Below are 23,565 nucleotides of genomic sequence, written 5' to 3' on the forward strand. Positions count from 1 at the left end.
CCCAATAAAACAAAACTGCGCCTTTCAGAGTGGCCTTTTATTGTGGACAGTCTAAGGCACACCTGTGCACTAATCATGGTGTCTAATCAGCATCTTGGTATGGCACACCTGTGAGGTGGGATGGATTATCTCAGCAAAGGAGAAGTGCTCACTATCACAGATTTAGACTGGTTTGTGAACAATATTTGAGGGAAATGGTGATATTGTGTATGTGGAAAAAGTTTTAGATCTTTGAGTTCATCTCATACAAAATGGGAGCAAAACCAAAACTGTTGCGTTTATATTTTTGTTGAGTGTATCTTTGTTGGTAGGTGGGACCCCGGAGGCAGCTGACAGGTACCGGCAGGCCAAGTGTGCCGCAGCCCGTGCGGTCGCAGAGGCAAAAACTCGGGTCTGGGAGGAGTTCAGGGAGGCCATGGAGGAGGACTATCGGTCGGCCTCGAAGAGATTCTTGCAAACCGTCCGGCACCTCAGGAGGTGGAAGCAGCTCTCCACCAGCACTGTTTACGGTGTGGGTGGGGAGCTGTTGTCCCTAACTGGGGATGTTGTCGGGCGGTGGAAGGAATAATTCGAGGATCTCCTCAATCCCATCGTCACGTGTTCTGAAGAGGAAGCAGAGAGTGGGGACTCAGAGGCAGACTCATCCATTACCCAGGCCGAAGTCACCGAGGTGGTTAGAAAGCTCCTCGGTGGCAAGGCTCCTGGGGTGGATGAAATCCATCTTGAGTACCTTAAATCTCTGGATGTTGTGGGACTGTCGTGGCTGACATGCATTTGCAACATCGCGTGGCGATCAGGGACAGTGCCTCTGGATTGGCAGACCAGGGTGGTGGTCCCTCTGTTTAAGAAGGGGGACCAGAGGGTGTGTTCCAACTATAGGGGGATCACACTCTTCAGCCTCCCCGGTAAGGTCTATTCCAGAGTACTGGAGAGGAGAATTCGACCGATGGTCGAACCTCGGATTCAGGAGGAGCAGTGTGGTTTTTGTCCTGGTCGCGGCACACTGGACCAGCTCTACATGCTCCATCGGGTGCTCGAGGGTTCATGAGAGTTCGCCCAACCAGTCCACATGTGTTTTGTGGATCCGGAGAAGGCGTTCGACCGTGTCCCTCGGGGCACCCTGTGGGGGGTGCTCCGGGAGTACGGGGTCCGGGGTCCTTTGCTAAGGGCTATCCGGTCCCTGTACGACCGCAGCGGGAGCTTGGTTCGCATTGCCGGTAGTAAGTCAAACCTGTTTCCAGTGCACGTTGGTCACCAGTTCTGTTCATTATTTTTATGGACAGAATTTCTAGGCGCAGCCAGGGTGTAGAGGGGGTCTGGTTTGGGAACCACAGAATGTCGTCTCTGCTGTTTGCGGATGATGTGGTTCTGTTGGCTTTGTCAAATCAGGACCTTCAGCGTGCACTGGGGCGGTTTGCAGCCGAGTGTGAAGCGTCCGGGATGAAAATCAGCACCTCCAAATCCGAGGCCATGGTTCTCGACCGGTAAAAGGTGCTTTGCCCTCTTCAGGTCGGTGAAGTGTCCTTGCCTCAAGTGGAGGAGTTTAAGTATATCGAGGTCTTGTTCACGAGTGAGGGACGGATGGAGCGTGAGATCGATAGACGGATCGGTGTAAGTGGTGAAGTAATTAGTGCAACAAGACACAGGTGTTGGTGAAGGTTCTGAAGGGGGCATGACCAGGGAAGACAAAGGTAACTGCAAGAGAGTGAAGGCAGGAAAACACAGTGGAGTGATGAAAGTAACAAAGACGTGAGCAAGTGCAAGAGCGTGAGTGAGTGAAAATACAAACCAGACAGAAACAAAGTGTGAGACAAAAACACAATAGCTGGTGCAGTGATATGGAGTGGGAACATACTTGGACAAGCATGATGGAAACATTGAACTATGAACAAAGCTAAAACAGAATAATTTATTAACCAGACCTGACAGAACTAAGTAAGTGGCAGAAAATAAGGAAATCAATGATCTTAAACTAAACTATAGTTTAGTTTCATGAATTACATGAAAATGTAAAAGATAGACACAAGCTCATTTTGCACAATGTGACCTTTTTAATAATTAATCTTATTTGATGAAGAATATAACATGGACTATTTTCATTTACAAATACAACCCAATTCCATTGAAGTTGGAACATTGTGTAAAATGTAAATAAAAACAAAATGCAGTGATTTGCAAATTCTCTTCAACCTATATTCAATTGAATACACCACAAAGACAAGATATTTAATGTTCAAACTGATACGCTTTCAGTTTCAATGTAGTTCATTTATATAGCACCAAATCACAACAGAGTTGTCTCAAAGCACTTCACACAGCCAAGGTCTAACCTTATCAACCCCCAGAGCAACAGTGGTAAGGAAAAACTCCCTCTGAGGAAGAAACATCAAGCAGACCAGACTCAAAGGGGTGACCCTCTGCTTGGGCCATGCTACAAACATAAATTACAGAAGCAATTCACTGACAAATATACAAGAAATGCTATTGGTGCACAGGACAGGAGGATCGCCAACACAAATGCAACTCCCATCTCTGGATGGAGCTGCACCTTAAACAGAGAGAAAAAACAGAATCAGACATCAGAAAGACAAAAAATACTGTATAATTTGCCAGCATTAAACAACAAGAAAAACAGAGACATACTAAGGTGATCGCCGGCCACTAGCCCTAAACTTCACTAAAAGACCCAGAATTTAGGTAAAGTTGAGGCTGCAGCCTGCTTCAATTACTAATAAATGAATTAAAAGAGTAAAAAGCGTAAAACAAAACTGTACCAGTATGCTAGTCATATGAAAGTGAAAATAAGTGCGTCTTAAGTCTGGACTTGAAAATCTCCACAGAATCTGACTGTTTTATTGACGCAGGGAGATCATTCCACAGAACAGGGGCACGATAAGAGAAAGCTCTGTGACTCGTAGACTTCTTTATTGTTTTAGTGTAAATATTTGCTCATTTTTAAATGGATGCCTGCAACACATTTCAAAAAAAGTTGGGACAGTGGTATGTTTACCACTGTGTTACATCACCTTTCCTTCTAATAACACTCAGTAAGCATTTGGGAACTGAGGACTTTAATTGTTGAAGCTTTGAATTCTTTCCCATTCTTGATTGATGTACGACTTCAGTTGTTCAGCAATCTCTGTTGTCATATTTTGCGCTTCATAATCTGCCACACATTTTCAATGGGCGACAGGTCTGGACTGCAGGCAGGCCAATTGAGTACCCACACTGTTTTACTATGAAGCCACGCTGTTGTAACACGTGCAAAATGTGGCTTGGCATTGTCTTGCTGAAATAAGCAGGGACGTCCCTGAAAAAGACGTTGCTTGGATGGCAGCATGTGTTGATCCAAAACCTGGATGTACCTTTCAGCATTGATGGTGCCATCACAGATGTGTAAGTGTCCATGCCATGGGCACCAACACACCCCCATACCATTACAGATGCTGGGTTTTGATCTTTGCGCTGGTAACAATCTGGATGGTCTTTTTCCTCTATTGTCCAGAGGACACAGCGTCCATGATTTCCAAAAACAATTTGAAACATGGACTCATCAGGCCACAGCACACTTTTCCACTTTGCATTTGTCCATTTCAAATGAGCTCAGGCCCAGAGAAGGCGGCGGCATTTCTGGATGTTGTTGATGTATGGCTTTCGTTTTGCATGGTAGAGTTTTAACTTTCACTTGTAGATATAGTGAAGAACTGTGTTACCTGACAATGGTTTTCTGAAGTGTTCCTGAGCCCACGCGGTAAGATCCTTTACACAATGATGTCGGTTTTTAATGCAGTGCCAACTGAGGGATCGAAGGTCACGGGCATTCAGTGTTTGTTTTCGGCCTTGCTGCTTACGTGTAGAAAGTTCTCCAGATTCTCTGAATCTTCTGATTATATTATGGACTGTAGATGATGGAATCCCTAAATTCATTGCAATTGAAATGTTGAAAAATATTGTCATGAAACCTTTTCATGCAGGTGTTCACAAAGTGATGATCCTCACCCCATCTTTGCTTGTGAATGGATGAGCCTTTTGGAGATGCTCCTTTTATACCTAATTATGACACTCACCTGTTTCCAAATAGGTGTTCTTTGAGCATTCATCAACTTTCCCATTCTTTTGTTGCCCTGGCCCAACTTTTTTGAAATGTGTTGCAGGCGTCCATTTCAAAATGAGCAAATATTTGCACAAAAACAAAAAAGTCTATCAGTTTGAACATTAAATATTTTGTCTTTGTGGTGTATTCAGTAGAATATAGGTTGAAGAGAATTTTCAGATCATTGTATTCTGTTTTTATTTACATTTTACACAATGTCCCAACTTAATTGGAATTGGGGTTGTATGCTACTTCAAAATTAAAATCAATCAATAACTTCATGAATCAAAGAGGTTATTTACAGTTTCACATTTAAAATATCTATGGCTGTGTAATTAATGATCATTTAGAATTAAGGCCACTGATTCAAACAACAGAATCATAGTTTAACCATTTCCCATAACCATTAAGATTTGAAATTGCTTCATAGCCAGTCTGTAAGAAAAGTATTTAAGGGGTGCATTGACTCACACATGCTGCACATCAGAGAGAGAGATTTCATTTTGTCAGACATCAAATGTAGATTTGATATAATCGTAGAACAGAATGAAATTGTAACAAAATACTCCATGTTGTGTTCAGGCTGTGTGATTAGACTATGGAATCCCCTCTCCCCAGGAAAGGACCCAAATGATGAAGAAAAGTGGGATGAAACACGTGCTCCTGCTGGGTTCAGGCTATATGTCTGAACCTGTTGTTGAATATCTGATTCGTGACGAGAAGATCCAGGTCACTGTGGGTAAGCCTTATTTTTGCTACCAAGAGGGTCTTCGAGTCAAACAGAAAATTGTGAGGGCAAAGAGTAACTTCCTGGTGTGGGGCTTGCAAGATAGGCAGTTTATTTCACAGTCCTGTTTCATCCAGATATTTTTATATTTTCTTTTTTTTCCCCTCAGCATCGGTACTGAAAAAGCAGGCAGAAGATCTTGCAGCCAAATATCGCAACACCACTGCCGTCCTGCTGGATGTCAGCAGCCAGGAAGAATACCTGGACTGCTTGGTGCAAGATCATGATCTGGTAGTCAGGTATGGAACAGCACTGATTGCCAAAGATGAAATAGTGCTCATCATAGGATATAGTACTGGTGATTGAGCTCAGTATCCAGTTTCAGTCAGAAGTGTGAATGATGAATGTTATGACAATATTGAGGTGTCAATGTTTTCTTTGAATTGTTCTCATGTGTCTATAATAGGAAAAAACAAAACATCAGCCACTTATCTTTGTCACTGGACTTCATCATCATACATGATCCAGTGTCCATGATATTCCCGCCATAGAACTGTTGGCCCCACAACCCAATCCCGGATAAGCGGTTGAACATGAATCTGAGTGAGAAGCCATTCACAAGCCAAAATGACCAAGTGATGACCATCATGTCACCATACAAGAACTTGCAGAGGATGTTAGATTTTAACCACGTTCCATTTTAGAATAACAGAGGATTTTGGCATATGGAGCATGTCAGCGAAATTCATGCCAGAGTAGCTGATGATGGAGGAGAAGCAATAGTGTCTGGAAGAGCTGTAGCCACTCATTCTGCTCAAATGACTCAGGCTTTTCTGGCCAAACAGAACACTTCTGCAGACTCCGTACTCTCTTACACACACTTCTCCCGGTGGTTCTGCCATTGACAGAAGCATTTCTGGAAGCTAGAAATGATGGCGTTCAGCTGGGCCATCACATTCCACATGAAGTCTTGTCGTGATTCAGATAGAGTCCCTTTTAGTGTAGCTTTGAACTGCCAAAAACCAGAGAGAGCCATATCAGTAGAGTAGGAAGTCCGAACGAATTACAGGAGTGATGCGTTGACCAGAAAAACCTGAATGAGCTCGCCGCATGCCCAAGTTCCCACCTCAAGTCGTTCTATCGTTAAAATCGACATGTCTGCACTGATGCTTGCTACTGGTGTGAGCTGCGGACAAGACAAAATTCACGCATTCCTTTCACCCTCAAAAGGTCACACTATAGAGAAACAACACGCTGGCCAAACTTTGCACAGTTCAGCCAGCCCATACAACAGCTTTGTGTTTATAAATGCATGGACTCACATGTAGTCAGTATTGGCTTGTTTGTATCCAGTAGCTGGAATCGTGTATGTAATCGCTGGCCTCTTTTGTGTTGCTCATCCCTATGCCCCCAGCATGCTGCCTCAGGCCTTACACTCGCTAGTTGCCAAGCACTGCATCAAAAGGAAAGTGAATATGGTGAATCCTAGCTACATAAATGCTGCCATGAAGGAGCTGCAAAGCAGGTGACACCAAATACACCAAACAGAAAATAAATATTTTTCAATGGATTGAGGCTTAAAATCAAATGGAAACTGTTTTGGTGACAGTGCACAGGCGGCAGGTATCACCATTTTGAGTGAGATGGGGCTGGACCCAGGCATTGACCACATGATCGCCTTGGAGTGCATTGACCAGGCCATAGCCGATGGCTGCACTGTAAGTTGCAAAATGTTCTGGACATGCATTAACATTATGTAGATTGTTTCAGGCTGAGGTCATATTGAGCTTTGGGTCGTGACTGAAAGTGCAAGATTGTGGATACAAGTAGCAGAAATTAGGGTACCTGTGTAGGATATGTGGGCCCATATGCATGAAGCATCTCAAAGTCCTCTCATAGAGCTCCTAACTTAAACTAAAATTTCCTGGTAAGGAATGTTAGCCTCAGGGTGAGCCAGCAGGTGTCTGAGAGCAAGTCTGAGCAAGAAGGAGACTGAAACTCCTATCTTAGTGAAGAGGCGGGGTTGACCCCGTTGCTAGGTATGACGTGGTCCTTTAAGAGCTGTGATTGCTTGTTACAGAAAGGGAAGGGGAAATAAAAAATAAATGCACTCTGCGCTCCTACATATGAATGAACATTAAAAATTAACCGATCATATAACTGCATTAAGAAATGCATAATCATGAAAATAATATAGTGGCAGAATGCCAAAAAGACAAAAGCTCTCGCTTGTCTTTGATTATCTCGCATACTCAGCTCACCACAAAATGAATTGTTACACAGCTTGAAGATGTTTGAACATATCTCATTCAAATGCTGATTATCTACATATTAAAACTGTGTGTGGGTGCGTGAGTTTATTAATATGTTCAATGTAAGTACATAATATAATTGTAAATACGTTAATATTGCATGCATGACACAAGAAAGTGAAAACACTTATTGCCATTGTTGTCAATTTAAAATCAAATGACAAAATAGAATAATAAAATATCAATAATACTGATAATAAAAATAATTATAATATTAATGTGTGTATCTGATAACAAGAACCTAAATAATTTAAGTCCATTAAGACAGTAAATTAACATAAAATAATTACGTAGATCAAGCAGGTAATGTGTTATTGACTCACTGTCATTCTACATATGGAGAATATCTCTGCTTCCTTTGTCTTTTCCATCAGCTTATCTGCTTAAGACACTCGTAGGCTTCTTAAAAGTCCTCCTCACTACTTTTACCAGTTTGGCACCTTAGGAGCTCTCTTAAGGCCTAAGGTGCTTTGTGGACAACTTTCACCTTACCAAGGGAAAAAATTCTAAGAAATGTCTTAGAATTTGAGGAATTCTAAGATTTTTCTTAGAATAACGTCACTAGGAGCTATTTTTAGCCTGGTTTACACTGCAGGATAATTAGGCCGATATCGGACCCGATCTTCCCTTTCCGACAATCTTATGGATGCCCTGACAATCATGATGATGCTAAAGATAATCTTATCAGATATTCCTGCCATGTGTGGTGTGTTAAGAGTACTCTAATCTGCTCGGAAGGACGTCAGGGGCGCTCCGATCGCAAATCAGGGGTATTCAACATGTTAGATTGTCTTGGCCCGATATCGTAGTGTGTGTTGTGTCTTCCAACCACAAACGAGCACGCAGCCTGCTGAATGTGACGTGTAGCCAATCAGAAAATGAGGTGACGGATGCACGGAGCAGAAAATAAAATCAAAACAGCTCTTCTGACTTACCAGAAAGTCCGGTGGTCGCGCTTTCTCTACTCCTTTAAGGAACGCCTTTAATTTTTCTTTTTGTATTGTTTTTTTTCCTCTGTTTTAAATAGTCCACAAAGTATCTCCGTTTGTTTACTCTGAAGTCATGTTTAATCTCGAGAGATTTTGCGAGATTTCCTGTCTGAGCTGGGAATGTTCGTGTGTGAAATCTGTTCGTGTGTGGTGTGTTGTTTTTACCATGTGGCTGAACACTACACACTGTACGACCAAAACTGTTAGATCTGTGATTTTTTTTATCTTCACGTGTGTGGTCTCTCAGGTTTTGGAAACCTAAAGATAATTTTAAAATCCTGTTGTGTGAACCAGGCTTTAGGCTGCTTTGTGGATATGGGCCCTGGTCTTTTATTCAGAGACAGGATGAGAAGCATGAATATCTGGCAGGGACTAAGGACTAGAGCTGCTGCTCCTTTGCATTGACAGGAGCCATTTGTAGATAGTTTGGTCATCTGGCGAGGATGCCCCCTGGTCATTTCTCAAGGGAGGTCTTCCAGGCATGTCCAACTACAAAGAGACCCCAAGGAAGACCCAGTTACTGCTCCACATCGTCTCAGAAAAAATGTTGATTCATGGTGGTCTTGTTACTGAACCATGCAAGGATTCTAAGCAGAATGGTCACTTTGGATGTCCATTCAGGTGGAGTCATACATCTCATTCTGTGGCGGTATTCCTGCACCTGAATGTTCAGACAATCCTCTTCACTACAAGTTTAGCTGGTATCCTTACGGTGCCCTTCTCAGCACTACTAGACCTGCTGTCTTCCTCAAGGAAAACCAGGTATGGTGGCTTTAAATGAGCACAGATGACACACACACATGAAACACTTGTTTATTGAATTTGCTGTTTTTAAAATTGGAGACTAAAACAAATCCTTGTGTCATCCAGGTGGTGAATATCCCAGAAGGTGGTTCTCTGATGGATGCCGCAACTGCAATGGATTGCTTTTCTGATTTTAAGCTGGAGGGATTTCCTAACGGTGACAGCACAGTATATGCAGAGTTGTACGGCATCCAGACGGCACACACTCTGATCCGAGGCACACTGCGCTTCAAGGTAAGACACATATACAATGTACAAACAACATATGTCAACTCAAAAAATAACAGCAAAGTCATTAAGACTGATAACAGTCTACTTCTGTCATTTGGAAGCAATTTTAGTCCTGACCCAAGACTTGAGGTGGGCCAGTGCCAAATTTTATTTTTCTTAATGAATGTTGTGCATTCCAGTTCTAGAGTATCATATTTCTGGTTGTTGTCAAATGTGTAGAGGACATACTTTTGGTCATGTTGGGTTCTGATTATCAGCACATCCAGGTAGGCAACCAGTCTATCCCCACCTCCGGAATAGTCATCCCTCTGTAAAAATTAGGTGATACAAGAGGATCCCTTGTGTTTTTTGCTGTTGCTTGGATCCTCAGCATGGTGATGGATCATACTCAGAGAAGTACACATGGCACAGTGTTATAGCTGATCTTCCCTCACAATGAAAAAAGTACCCCTGAACCGAGTACACCTAATTAACAAGTGGGAAGCTTTCATGGTCTCAAATAACGCATATCTGGAACTAGAAAAAGTTGCAGTTCCTTGACTGGCTGCTTGAAGCTGCCTCCAAAAGCAAGCATGTTCCCATAGGAATACATGTTAAAATGTCCAACTTTAGAAGAGAAAAAATAAAGCTGTATATACAGTGGGTAAAAAGTATTTCGTCAGTCCCTGATTGTGCAAGTTCTCCTACTTAGAAAGATGAGAGAGGTCTGTAATTTTCATTATAGGTACACTTCAACTGTGAGAGACAAAATGAGAAAAAAAAATCCAGGAAATCACATTGTAGGATTTTTAAAGAATTTATTTGTAAATTATGGTGGAAAATAAGTATTTGGTCAATAACAAAGTTCAACTCAATACTTTGTAATATAATCTTTGTTGGCAGTGACAGAGGTCAAATGTTTCCTGTAAGTCTTCACTAGGTTTGCACACACTGTAGCTGGTATTTTGGCCCATTCCTCCATGCAGATCTCCTCTAGAGCAGCAATGTTTTAGGGCTGTCGCTGGGCAACATGGACTTTCAACTTCCTCCACAACTTTTCTATGGGGTTGAGGTCTGGAGACTAGCTAGGCCACTCCAGGACCTTGAAATGCTTTTTACGGAGCCACTCCTTCGTTGCCCGAGCGGTGTGTTTGGGATCATTGTCATGCTGGAAGACCCAGTCACGTTACATCTTGAATGCTGTCACTGATGGAAGGAAGTTTTGGCTTAAAATCTCATGGTACATGGCCACGTTCATTCTTCCCTTAACACAGATTAGTCATCCTGTCCCCTTTGCAGAAAAACAGCCCCAAAGCATGATGTTTCCACCCCCATGCTTCACAATAGATATGGTGTTCTTGGGATGCAACTCAGCATTTGTCTTCCTCCAAACACGACGAGTTGCATCCCAAGAACACCATATAGCAATATCTGACCACATGATATTCTCCCAGTCCTATTCTGGATCATCCATATGTTCTATGGCAAACTTCAGACGGGCCTGGACATGTACTGGCTTAAGCAGGGGGACACGCCTGGCACTGCAGGATTTGAGTCCCTCTCTGCATAGTCTGTAGCCTTTGTTACTTTGGTCCCAGCTCTCTGCAGGTCATTCATCAGGTTCCTCTGTGTAGTTCTGGAATTTATGTTCACCGTCAATTGTTCAACTGTGGGAGATTCCGGTTTCAACCAATAATTTGTGATAATTTTTCTTGCGGTCATCAAAAGAAGGTGAAGCAGAAATTTTTGTTCCTGAGAAAAGTTGTCTGGAAAAACATCCAGTAAGAAAGTAACAGGGTTCAGAGAGGTGCTCACTTTCATTAAATTCTCTTGTTTTTAATATTTTTCCAGTAGTTCTGTATGTTGGGATAGTCCCAGAAGATGTGAGTTTGGTCACCCACAAATCCAGAATTTCTCCAGCACTTGTCATTGACATTTACTTTGAAGTGGACGGACTTCAGTGGTGTTCTGAAAAACCTAATTTTCATCTTCCAATCAAACTCCTTCCAACTTTGACTGCCCACTCCCCTATGGCACCCAGAGCAAATATCCCTCCAAACAGCATCCTCTAAAATTACATTTAGCTACATTTCCCATTGCTGTTTTATGTGTTGCGTGTTGTCTGCCATATCAATCAACAATTTTTGGTACATTAATGATATTTGTTTTTTCATTACCCCTGCATTTTCAACCAAATTGATAAAATGTTTTTTTCTATGTTTGTAGATTCTCTTCTAATATGTTCCTGGTCTGTATGTTTTGTGACGTAACTTCGTATTTGTAAATACCTATAAAAATTGCTTGTTGGTAACTCAAATTTAGCTTTTAGTTGTGCGAAACTTTTAATCACATTTCCATCAAATAACTGATTCAGTGTGATGAGTCCCCTCTTGGCCCACCCATGAAAACCACTGCTGTCTAATAGGGAAGGAAAAAACTCAATATTTACACTAATGGGCATAGCTCGTGAAAGGACAACCTTTCCCTTTAACTGCTTTTGAATCCTATTCCAAATTGTAAAGTATGTTTGAACCAAATATTTGTAATTTTAATTTTTTTCATTGCCTGCATGCTGATAAATGGGAGTTGTGCTAGGGAAATTCCTGGTAAAGAATATTCTTCCATAGAGATCCATTGCTTCTCTGAATCACTAATGATCCATGTCACCATAGCTTTAATTTGGGCCGCCCAATAATACAGTCTGAAGTTAGGCAGATTTAATCATCCATTTTCCTTAGGAGTCAATAAAATTTTAAGATGTACTCGTGGTCTTTTGTTCTGCCAAATAAATTTTGAAATTAATTTATTCAGTAATTTAAAAGTGGATTGTGGGATTAAAATAGGGAGGTTTTGGAACAGAAATAATAGTCTAGGAAGAATATTCATTCTTATACATTCAGTTCTCCCCAAGAGAGAGAGCGGTAGTACATCCCATCTGTTTAAGTCAGTCTTAATTTCTTTCAGCAATTTATCATAGTAAGATGAGAATAGCTGTGTGGTCTTAGATGTGAGAATTACTCCTAAGTATCTGAACCCTTGTTTGGAGTGTCTGAATGAAACCAGATTATTCAATTGTGATGGCCAATCCCCTGAAATCATTAAAGCTTCTGAGCTGGAACAGAAATGATAGGATTCTCCAACAATAACAAAATATCATCTGCAAAAAGCGACAGTTTATGTTGTACATTGGATTCATCTCTTATTCCCTGTATGTAAGGGTTGGATCTTATAAGTTCAGCTAATGGTTCTATATACAAAGCAAATAAAGAGGGAGAAAGAATTTCGCCCTGCCTAGTGCCGTGTCCCAATGGAAAAAAAAAAAATCTGAGCAATAACCATTGACCCTCACTCGTGACCATGGATTCTTATAAAAAGTTTGGACCCATTTTATGAACACCTCATTGAAGCCCATGTGTCTTAGTGTCTGTTGTAAAAAGTCCCAGTCTACCCGCTCAAATGCCTTCTCAGCATCCAAGCTGAGAAGTATTGATGGGGTGTTTTTCTGTACAACTATTTGGAGGTTTAAAGCTCTTCGAACATTATCAGTTCCATGTCTTTGGGCAGTAAAGCCAGTTTGATCAGGTTTCACAAGCTTCCTAATATACTTTTGTATTCTGTTTGCGATAATGGCAGTAAGTATTTTAAGGTCCACAGACAGGAGGCTGATGGGTCGATAAGATGTACACAGAGTTGGGTCTTTACCATCTTTGTGGATGACGCTTATAATAGCTTCAGACCATGACTGAGGAGGATCACCCTCTGAAAGTGCATAGTTATACACTTTATCCAAAAGTGGGACAAGCTCTTGGACCAATACTTTGTAATACTCTCCTGGAAAACCGTCCACCAATCTTCTTTTAGATCGGAAAATGACGTCTCCAGTCTTGTCAAGGAAAGTTGTGTCTGCATGTGGCCCTCTTGGTTGTCTTTCCTTAGTTTCTAAAGTTCAGCCAGTATTTCTCAAAGATGATGTCATGTCTATTTAGTAAAAAAGAAAAGAAATGCCGAGTAATTTGCTGGTTTAGTTAGGAAATAAACTAAGCTGGACGGTGTTTTTTAGGCTGCAGCCAACATGGAGTCACTGGAAGCCATCCTTTCCACCCTAATTTCCAAATAAATTCTTTAAAAATCCTACAATGTGATTTTCTGGATTTTTTTTCTTATTTTGTCTCTCATAATTAAAGTGTACCTATGATGAAAATTACAGACCTCTCTCATCTTCCTAAGGAGGAGAACTTGCACAATCAGGGACTGACTAAATACTTTTTTACCCCACTGTAGTCTGGTACAAAAAAGAAAAAACAAAAAAACTTTTTTGTCTCTGTAGATAGTTTACTTCCTCCATGACAACAGCGGCTACTGGCTGTTTTCTGTGTCTGTCATTTTGAGCATTTTATTTCATGACTTGTGTGGTTAGTTCTCCGACCACATAATCATATGGGAGCCACTCTTTCAGTCAAGTGAAATTACTGTTTGATCTCATTTTGGATGCTAAGGGCATTAGGACTTTCAGCAGCTATCAGTAGCTTGATCCATTAGGTCCAGTTAATCTACAATTACTGACAAAATAAGTGTCATAAGTGTTAATGTTCAATGTACAAAATGTAATGAGAAGCACCTTGCAGTCCCCAAAATATGATCTTACTGGAGTACGGTGTTTGTAGATTACAAACCTCCACCAATACTGGTTTCCAAATTCTAAAATTTTTAACTGGGAAAACATTTTCAAGATCATAGTCCTGTTAGAAGTGGCTTTTCAAAAGTTAAAATATAATACAAAATATAGATCAAAATAGTGAAGTGGATAACTGTAACAATTGTTAATTTCTGGAAACAATCCCCAAAATTGGCACACATACACTCTTGAAATAACCGATCGGCCACTTGAATTTTCAATAGACAGCCTAGTAGGGATCAACTGAAGAATTACACAGGGGTCAAAATTAAAAGATGCTCCAATCATGTTGAAAACTATAACACATTATTTGTCTGATCACAAAGATATCGTTTGGACTATCTATGACTGAATGTTATGGGGTAAAAACAGCAAGAATGGTGACAAAGGTCCACTTCACTTTGTACAGGGGTCAAAAGTTAAAGTTGCTCTAATTTTGGTAAAAAGTGATGCAAATTATCAGATTTTACGCCTGTATGTCTGTTTTCCAGTTATCAGTCGGAAACCGAGTGCCAAAAAGCAATGACAAATTGTGCACCAAACCAAAGTTCGGTGAATATTATTTGAAAAAAAGTTGAAAAAACAAAATAAATCCTGACAACATCACACACACAAACAAAAGATTCAAGCGCATGAGCTAAATACATATTCTTGATATTTGATCACATCTAATTTAGGTTATGAAAAGCCACTTCTAACAGGACTTTGACCTTGAAAAAGTTTTCCAAGATAAAATTTGTGGAATTGGAAACTAGCGTTGGTGGAGGTTTGCCCTCTATGAGCGCGATGCTCTAGTTTTCAATATGATTGGAGCATCTTTAATTTTGACCCCTGTGTCAATTCAGTTCACCCCTACCTGGCTGCCAATTGAAAATTCAAGTGGCCAGTCAGTCTAAGGTCTGAGTTTTTGTGACGAATTTGGTGCTTGTTTCACCGTTCATCCTCTGTATTCTGTTATCTGCTGCACTAAAAGGGCTTTTCAATATTCAAATCAAATAGCCTCTAAATCTACATTATACATCAGATCCCTGAACAGCAAACCTTATTTCTTGCATGTCTCAGTTAGTTACACACCTCTGTGATTCCTACATCACACCAGCTTCTGTGTCTCCATCCGCCATGAAAGTAGTTCCCTCATCCGCGTCAGTTAGTCCGGCTTCCGAGCCATGTCTCTGTCATCCAGAACCTTATGCCAATTGTATAGAAACGTGTGCAGTTTTTTTTTTTTTTTTTTTTGATGCAGTGTCTTCTCGTTTTTTTCCCCCAGAGACCCTCGCAGTAATCATGCGGCATTAATTCCAGGTCTGCGTTTTTCTGCCTGTCTTTAATTCTTTTTTATTTATTTATTTATTTTTTTTAGTAGTTTCCCATGTTTTAGTTCTCTGGTTCCCTGACCAGTTAATGTTTTGTTAGGGGTCCTGCCGAGTTGAAACATTGGCTGGTGGGTGCTACAGTGTATTTTCTTGCAGGAGGGGCCTGTCCTCCATTCCTCAATTTTTCCATTTCCCTAACAGGACAGTTTTTCCTGGACTCCACAGTTACCTCAAGTAGATCCTATTCCATCATTCCACAGGTGACCGACGACCATGGACCTCATCTTCCAAGGTAGTGGGGGCGCTTTCCTGAGTTGATTGTGAATGTCATCTGGGAAGCGTTGGAGCGACTCCCCACAGGTGACCCTGGACCTCTTTTTCCACAGCCGTGGGCTCCCTTCCCTGGATGATTGAAAGTGTGGTTCTGGGAGCGTTGGATTGTTGTTCTGGACCCTGAACTTTTTTCTTTTCCCTCAGCTGACCTAACCTCCAAACAGTTCCTGTTCCCCTGTGGGCCCTGGAGAGTCTCTCAGCCTCTGTGTTCTTCGCTGTGGGCTCTAAGTGGTTCCATTCTGCCCTGTTTAGTCACCAGGAGGCGCTCTTTGGGGGGGGGGGTTGTACTGTCATGGTCTGCCTCTATCTGCCTCTCCCCTTTCCTTTTTTTAATATTGTGTGTAGTTTGTTAGTTTTTTCCCCCAGATGGCGCGCTGCAGAGCTGAGCAACACCTGCTGCTCATCACCGCCTCACACCTGATGTCCATGAGTGGCTCATCAGCAGCAGGTTACTTAAACCCAGGCTTTCAGCTTATTCACTGCTGGATTCTTTATTTTCCATGCCATGAAGCCAGTTCGTTTTTCCTGAGGCCAGATTCTTCCACGAAATTCCCAGAGCTTCACTGAGATTCCATGACCTTGACCTCGTCTTTCCTGCCGCTTCCATGCATTGTGATGTTGGAGCTTTCCGCAACTCGTTTCAAGGTAACCTGGCCAACTATAATTCCTTTATTAGAGCTTGTTGTTTTCTTTTGTGTTTCTAGACACTCTCCTGTGTGACTTCCATGTCGCAAATGCTTCTGTATGGCGTCCGATCAGTGACAAAACCCCATTTGCGTAAAAAATGCGTTCACGCGTACATATTAACTGCGCGCACAAAGGTGCTGTGTGTGAGGACCAGCCCTGCCCCCCCGCCCGCTTGAACTTGATTTCTGCTCGTGCAGAGTTTATTTCTGCTCGCTCGCTTGAAACTTATGGAACTATGGGGGAGGGAACCAGGTCGGCACTGGCTCTTCTGCGATTGCCCATTTCTGCAGAGCAAGGTTTGATTGACAGCCGTGCTCTCTGACGCGGACGTCAGTCGGAGACAACGGCTTTAAGCGATTATCACCTCCTTTCTGGTATTAATAATATAATATTACTAAGCAAACATTACATACACAAATGTCTTTTTCCAAGACAAAGCCAAACACTCATTGGAAGAATGAGTTTAAATTTGATTATAAGTCTCTATCATTGATTGAATCCAATAATGTTTTAAAAGTAGTTTCTTTTATAGACAAATTTGATTTGTAAATGTTTGGTTGCCCTATATTTTCTTTTATTTTATTATTTGTAAATAATATTCAATAAGCTCCTTATGTTCTTGTATTCATAATTTCATGTATACAGCTATTTCAGGATTTGGTACAGGACCTGTTTTGTTTGGATTTGATTCATAAATAAATAAATTATTTATTTTTTAAGGAGATGCCGTTGTCTCCTTCAGGAGGTGGTGGCGTCATGGTTTGCATGTGATTTACGACGTTTTAATTTGTCATCTGATGGTTAATAATCACATTATTCCCTTTGATCTGTTTGGGTGTACAGAGTCAGTCTGCAGATGCGCCGGTTTCAGGAGGTGATTTTGAGGACTTTCTGTAATGTGGTTATGAAATAATGCTGAATTTATGTGGAAATGATTGTTGTACAGAAACTTCATAGATCTGTCGCTGAGATAGATGATGACTGGAGTGAAATTTTAAGCAGAAACCAGGTGATAATCGCCATTGTTGCCGACTGATTTTCGCTTCAGAGAGGAGGACTGTCAATCAAACTTCACTCTCCAGAGACAGCCAATCACAGCAAAGCCAGTGCCAACCTGGTTCCCTCCCCCATAGTGCCATAATCCTGCCCCCATAGTGCCATAAGTTTCAAGCAAGCGAGCAGGAATTCTCTGCGTGACCAGAAATAAACTTCACGCGAGCAGAAATCAAGTTCAAGCGGGCGGGGGGAGTGCTGGTCCTTGTGCACACCACCTTTGCAGAGATAATTTGCGTGCATAGTTAATACTTACGCTGGAATGCATTTTTTACGCGACTGGGGTTTGTCACTGATCTGACACCATACTCCTGTCTCCCATGACTATCTGCACCACGACTCAGCTACAGAGCGCGTAGCTCTGCCACGCTTCAGTTAAGTTCCTTTATGTTCTACAAGATTCCGCTCTCGCGCAGCTCCTGTCCGTGATTGTGCATGACTAATAACTGTCTCCAAGAACTATTTCCAAGAAATGTTCCAATAACTATTTCCTAGAACTGTATGAACTCTGATATTGAACCACTAAGAGCTTTCAAGTTATTTTTAAAAGTCAAGTCCTGCTTAATTGGAACTGAGTCACAAGAAGCACCTCACCTCTGAAGATAACTCATGAACTGTGAACAATTCCTGTTTTGATCCTTCCTGAACTGTCTGTTGTTAAAGGCTTCAGTGTTACGAGTGCACTCACTCACCTCTTCTCTCCTCCATTCTCCTAGTTCCTGTTCTCTGCTCTATGCATCCCACCTGGTCCCGGCTCCAGAACCTTAAACTCCAGGATTTCTGCTTGTTCTCAGACTCCCAAGTCTGTCCGTGTGTGCACTGCAGCTCCCAGGTGTTCCATCGCTACAAGTGGGCCCAGTCTTGGCTCAGCAGGCCGTCTAACCAGTGCAGAATTGTTCACTTGTTTATTGTAAATAAATCTCTTCTCATTCACAACCAGTTCTGTTCCTTGCTCCCAGCATTTAAGTCCATCACCTGTAACGGTCCGGTCCCGTCCTGACCCAAAACACCAAATCAAATTGGCTTTTCAAAATTAGACTCAAATGCCCACAAAATCCACAAATGTATCTAGATCCAAATCAGATCTGGATCAAATTTTGTCATGTGATGAGTGCCAGTCTCCACCTCACTTTCAAATATTTGTTTGATTAATGTGTAATGTAAAATATACATTGAATGGGGTTTTCAGTGGTGACAAATCTGTAATCCAGATCAGATCTAGATCAAACAATGTCAGTCAATTAGGGAATAATGCTGTTGTGTCTGATTTGTGGATGTTCATGCTGCTAACACATCGCCAGTAAAACAGATATTCGCGACCGTAATCCAGCATGAACATCCGCAAATCAAACACAACAGGGTTATTCTCATTCTAATCCATTTCCATAGTTTGCACGGTTTATTTTTCTGTAAGTAATTCGGTCGGCTCTTTGTGAAAGGGTGTGGTCGGCTCGTTAAAGTTTACAGTCACAACGGTGTCTTCATGCCAAACTGGAAATTCTGTGAGCAGACCCACAGATTTCTCCATCTCATCAGCTGCACTGAGTTAAATTCATAGTAAATCCATCAATCAATCCAGTTAAATCCATTAAATCCACGCATTTCGGGATGGTCGTCACTTCACGAGTTTTCTGTCGCTGTCAGGTGACAGCGCCATTGTTGACACCTGCGCAGCAACGTGTTCAGGGGGTGGAGTAACATCAAATGTGAAAAACGGTTTTAATATTTTGCCACCGTCCACGTGATATTTTATGGTCTGAAATCTCACACGATTAAACAGATTCGTGGAAAAAATGTAATTGGATTAAAATAAAGGATACCATCCTACATAACGGTCTTTACTATGAAAGAAGCTTGATCTTTTTTTTACAGAGAGATGAATTTTCGAAAATTCATTCAGTGTTAAAGATGGGGATTTTTCTAATATTTTTCCTGACTTTGACCTATGACCTGAAAATTTGATCACTGGCGTTGGCAGAGGCAATAAACACCTGAACCCGAGGTTATCTTGTGCTTAGCCATAACTCAAACACAAACACACGATGTACAGTTTCTCCAGTCACACAGAAGCCTATAACACCGCCAGAGTTACGGGTGTCTTGGTGGCTTCCCTCATCTTCTTGCACTGTTTATGAAAAGTGCCCATTCCAGACAGATTTAACATGCAGCACTACACTGTGCTCTATGTGACATCAATGAATACGCTGACTGCTGCACTTCAGAGCCTAAGAGACAAGTCAGAGTATCTGGGTTTCCAATTGTCCTGCAACAACACTAATGACCAGGCTTCAATTGAATTGCCTGACCTGAACTTCAGAAATGTATCTGTGTATATCATTGAAAGTGTTGAACATGTAGACGTTCACTTTTCTCAGCAGTGACTCTCAGTGTCTTGGTCCTTGCTCTTTGAGACATGCACTGGAGGAGCTTATGGAGTCATGAGGTCACTGGACAGAGATGTTTTGCAACTACCATCACTGTCACATGGCCTCTACCACACCTTGTCTGATGTTGTGTTTCATGAGTGGTTTACTTGCTGACTTGTTACCTCCGCCAAGGAGGTTATGTTTTCGGTCGAGTTTGTCTGTCTGTTTGTCAGCAGGATAACTCAAAATGTTTTGAACGGATTTTGATGAAATTTGTGGAGTGGTTGAAATGACAAGAGGAACAAGTGATTAAATTTTAGTGGTGATCCGGATCACGATCCAGATCCAGGAATTTCTTAAAGGATTCTTCACCATTACGGGATTAGGGGGAATTTTTGATATTCTAGTTTCTAACTCCACAAAAACAAGGCAGAAAGGCTTGAACAAAAATTAGGGTGGTAACATAGTCAAATGTTCTATCAAACAACAAAGTTTGGTGATGATCGGATCCGGATTCCGGATCTGGTGATCCAGAATATGCAAAAATATAGGGAAAATAGAAAATGTGTCAGTGTGAGGTGACAAATTAAGCTAGAGATGCACAACTAACACCAAATTGTAGCTGAATCTGTACTGATTTAGTAAGGTGTCATCATATTTGACGTAGCTTCAAATGTTATGGAGCTAGATCCAGAAGAAAACCGCCATTACAGAAAAATCGTTGTTATACAATAACGTTTGAACTAATAAAGACATAAAAGTGATTCCAAGTTCTAGTGCTATGTTTCATGGTCAAGGATGTCAAATATAAAGGAAAGAAAAGTGTATGTATCATAGTTTTGGTTGTAACACTGAATTGTTGAATAGATCACTGTGCCAAGGAGGGAATCTCTTTAGGGTCAGTGACCCTATGGCCTTGTGTAGCACATACAACACTTAAAAAATAGTTCTATTTCAGAATTGACTGTTATTTATTTAGAGAAGTGTTTCATAAATGTTAAAAAATTCATATTTGCAGTTTAGCTGAATATAAATTGAATTTTGTCTCTTGTTTGTATGTGTCTATAAGCACATTCAATATCAGTATCAGTGCTCAGAAGTAGTCAGTAGTTTCTGGAAAGGTGCAAGTTGCAATAAACTGTGATACCAAGTGCTAAGGATACATGCTATCCAGTCACAGCAGATGAAACTTTTTTTTTTTTTTTTTTTTTTTTTACTAGCAATCATCATTGTTAGACTTTTTTAGCTTCAGTGATCACGGCGTGTAGATGTTATGGTGTCAGTGACCCCATGGCCTTGGCGGAGGTTTGCACTCTCCGAGTGCTTCTAGTCAATCGAATAATGAGGTTATAACACACACCTTGACAGGAAACAGTTCACAGCTATCCAATTATTTGTGTCTCTCGACATGGGCAAGACATTAAGGGCAATCATTCCTCAGTATGTGTCAGTTTATCTCTGTTCTGTGCTGCAGGGTTTCTCAAAGGCCATGAGCAGCTTTGTGAAGCTGGGTTTGATTGACAGCGAGCCCTGTGCAGCACTGCAAAACACAGCCACTCCTGTTTCCTGGGTAAAGAATCCGCTGTTGCGATCGTATATGTAAAATGCTCATTGTTCATGTCACACATTATTCAGTTTCTCATTGAGATGTTTGCAGCACTGGAAATGAGATGTTCTGTTTCATGAAAACATATCAATCTTTTTTTTATGTGGACTTCCTGTTTCTGATGAGTTTACCGGTGTCACAGACCGAACGGTCCCCTCTAAAAAATCAGTCCCTCCGTCTTCAATGTGCATGCGTCATATTTGGGGCATCAGCAGCAATTCACGGATTATCACCTTTTGCTTCTGCTTAAAACTACACTCCAGTCATCATCTGTCTCACTGCCAGATATCTGAAGCTTTTTACAACAACGATTCCACATAATTAAGCATTATTTCATAGTAAAAGATAGGGAGGGATCAGAGCGCCACAAAAGTAACATCCGAGACTTAAGCCCCGTTTACACATAGACGGTAAGAGCTCCCGGAAGCGTCCCGGAAGAGTTTTTGGCCGTCTTAAGGATCAAACGCCGTTGTTAACGCTGGCACTAGGGGGCGTGGCTTAGTTCCGGCTTTACCGGGAATCGTCGAAAAAATTATTCAACATGTCGAATAATTCCGGGAGCGCTCCCGGAGAATTCGCGTGACGACGGAGACAACGCGAACAACGGCGTTTGATACTTTTTAATCGCCATGTCATCCTGCTCCTTCCTGTAGTGCCGCAGTTTACACCGCCGTAATTGGCCGCCGGCATTGTATCCCTAACCAACAGCATGTAAAATGGCGATAGAGCCCACATCGGCGTCCTCAAAGGCGTTTTAACCGACGACAGAGGCAGATAAAACGGCGGCGCTAGCGGACAGTACGTCGTTCTAAACGCCACCTCCCGGTTAACGGCGTTCCAAACGGCCGATAGGCGGTGGTCAATATAAAAAATGCTAGTGCGCTGCATGCAGGCCTCTCACTCGTGGCCAGCTCCAGATATTTTTGCAGAGAAGCTCCAGTATGCCTCCTAAAAGAAAATTGGCAGCGGCAAGGACTTACCAAGAGGTCTGGTTCAGAAGCAGAGGAGAGCTCTGTAGTGGAGACGAGCGACACGTTGAGGAGGGGAAAAGGAAAGGAGAATAAAAGGCTGAGAGATGAGCTCCCTCCCCCTGAAGTGACAGCTGCTTCAGCCTATTATACTCTGGGGGCGGTGCCTATATGCAAAAGTTCCTGCAGTAACGTAGGATTTGCCTGGATAAATCCAGCGGTACACAGGGCATTATCGGCGGCAGCAGAACACCGCCGTTCTCACGTGCGTCTTAACCTGCAATTGTAAAGGATAGAACTGGGTATTAACCCCCATTGCCTGACGTGTGCTGGATGCTACGGCGTCAAAACGCCGCTTTATTTGGCGGATTTAGCGGCATTTTATCCGCGCATTTGCGGCTAGTACAGCGCTCAAAACGTGGCAAAATGCTCCACCCCTTTCCACTGCGAAAACAGCCGGAACTACCGTGAACTTCGGTCTACTTACTGCCCGCCGACAAAACCGTCTATGTGTAACCTGGGCTTTAATCTCTACATCCAAAGCGATCAAAGGGATAATGTGATTATTAACCATTAGATGACAAAGTAAAAAATCCTAAAATCATTCTAAAGTCAGTTTTAAACAGAAACAAGGCAGTCTTTAGCAAAAATGAGGCTGCTTTAAGCAGAAACGAGGCAAAATTACGGCGCTTTGAAATGTCTGACGCGCAGTGAACACATCAGCAGCAGCTCATTTAGCCGCGGTGCTCTGATCGCTTCCACTGCCTTTTATGATGAAATAATGCTGAATTTATGTGGAAATGATTGTTGTACAAAAGTTTCACATATCTGTTGCTGAGATAGATGATGACTGGTATGCAGTTTGAAGTAGGTACGACGTGTTAATCTGTGAACCGCGACATCGGGGGGACCGATTCGGTCGGCGACACCGGTACAACGCACAGCACTAACATGTTTACATTAGTTTCTGTCAAAAGGGTGATTAAACTGTTAAAAACCTGTGTTTTGAAGGAATCAAAAACATTTTTATCTGCAAAGAAACAGTCCAAGTTTAAAGGTCAAAGTCTTTGTTAAATATTTTCAGAATTGTGCTCAGGTTGTGTCACTGACGATTGCCACCCTTCTGTGTTTATTTTTGGCACATTACCCTTAGCCTGTGTGTTAGAGGTCACTGCTGCTTTGTGAAACCAGTTTGAGAAAAGTTCACTGAAAGTAAAGCGTTTTGGTGACAAAAGATAGTTACTAAAGTAAGTCCCATCAGCTGCTCCCTTGTTTGCACTTGCGGTCACCACAGCACATTTGAGGTGGATCTGCATGTTGAATTGGCACAGGTTTTATGCAGGAAGGGCACTTTATATAGGCTTTGAAGGATTATATCGAAACTACTTCATGGATTCTCACCAAATTTGCACCACAGATAGATATTAAG

The 23,565-nt window shown here is 41.8% G+C and overlaps 1 protein-coding gene across 2 annotated transcripts in view; it reads left to right on the forward strand.

Annotated features, from left to right (window-relative positions):
* Positions 1-23,565, forward strand: part of LOC117513793 (alpha-aminoadipic semialdehyde synthase, mitochondrial-like) — a 52,644-nt gene that overhangs the window by 25,898 nt on the left and 3,181 nt on the right. Inside the window, exons 2-8 of one of the 2 annotated variants that reach the window (XM_034174020.1) lie at positions 4,712-4,832; positions 4,990-5,119; positions 6,235-6,345; positions 6,430-6,538; positions 8,743-8,883; positions 8,992-9,159; positions 16,161-17,006. In XM_034174020.1, the coding sequence (XP_034029911.1) occupies positions 4,724-4,832; positions 4,990-5,119; positions 6,235-6,345; positions 6,430-6,538; positions 8,743-8,883; positions 8,992-9,159; positions 16,161-16,319 (927 nt within the window). In that variant the 5' untranslated portion in view covers positions 4,712-4,723 and the 3' untranslated portion in view covers positions 16,320-17,006. Of the gene's footprint in view, positions 1-4,711; positions 4,833-4,989; positions 5,120-6,234; positions 6,346-6,429; positions 6,539-8,742; positions 8,884-8,991; positions 9,160-16,160; positions 17,007-21,036; positions 21,133-23,565 lie in introns of those variants that run through there. The other variant, XM_034174019.1, reaches the window with a different exon arrangement.

Source organism: Thalassophryne amazonica, chromosome 7, assembly GCF_902500255.1.
Source record: "Thalassophryne amazonica chromosome 7, fThaAma1.1, whole genome shotgun sequence".
Lineage (NCBI taxonomy): Eukaryota > Metazoa > Chordata > Actinopteri > Batrachoidiformes > Batrachoididae > Thalassophryne > Thalassophryne amazonica.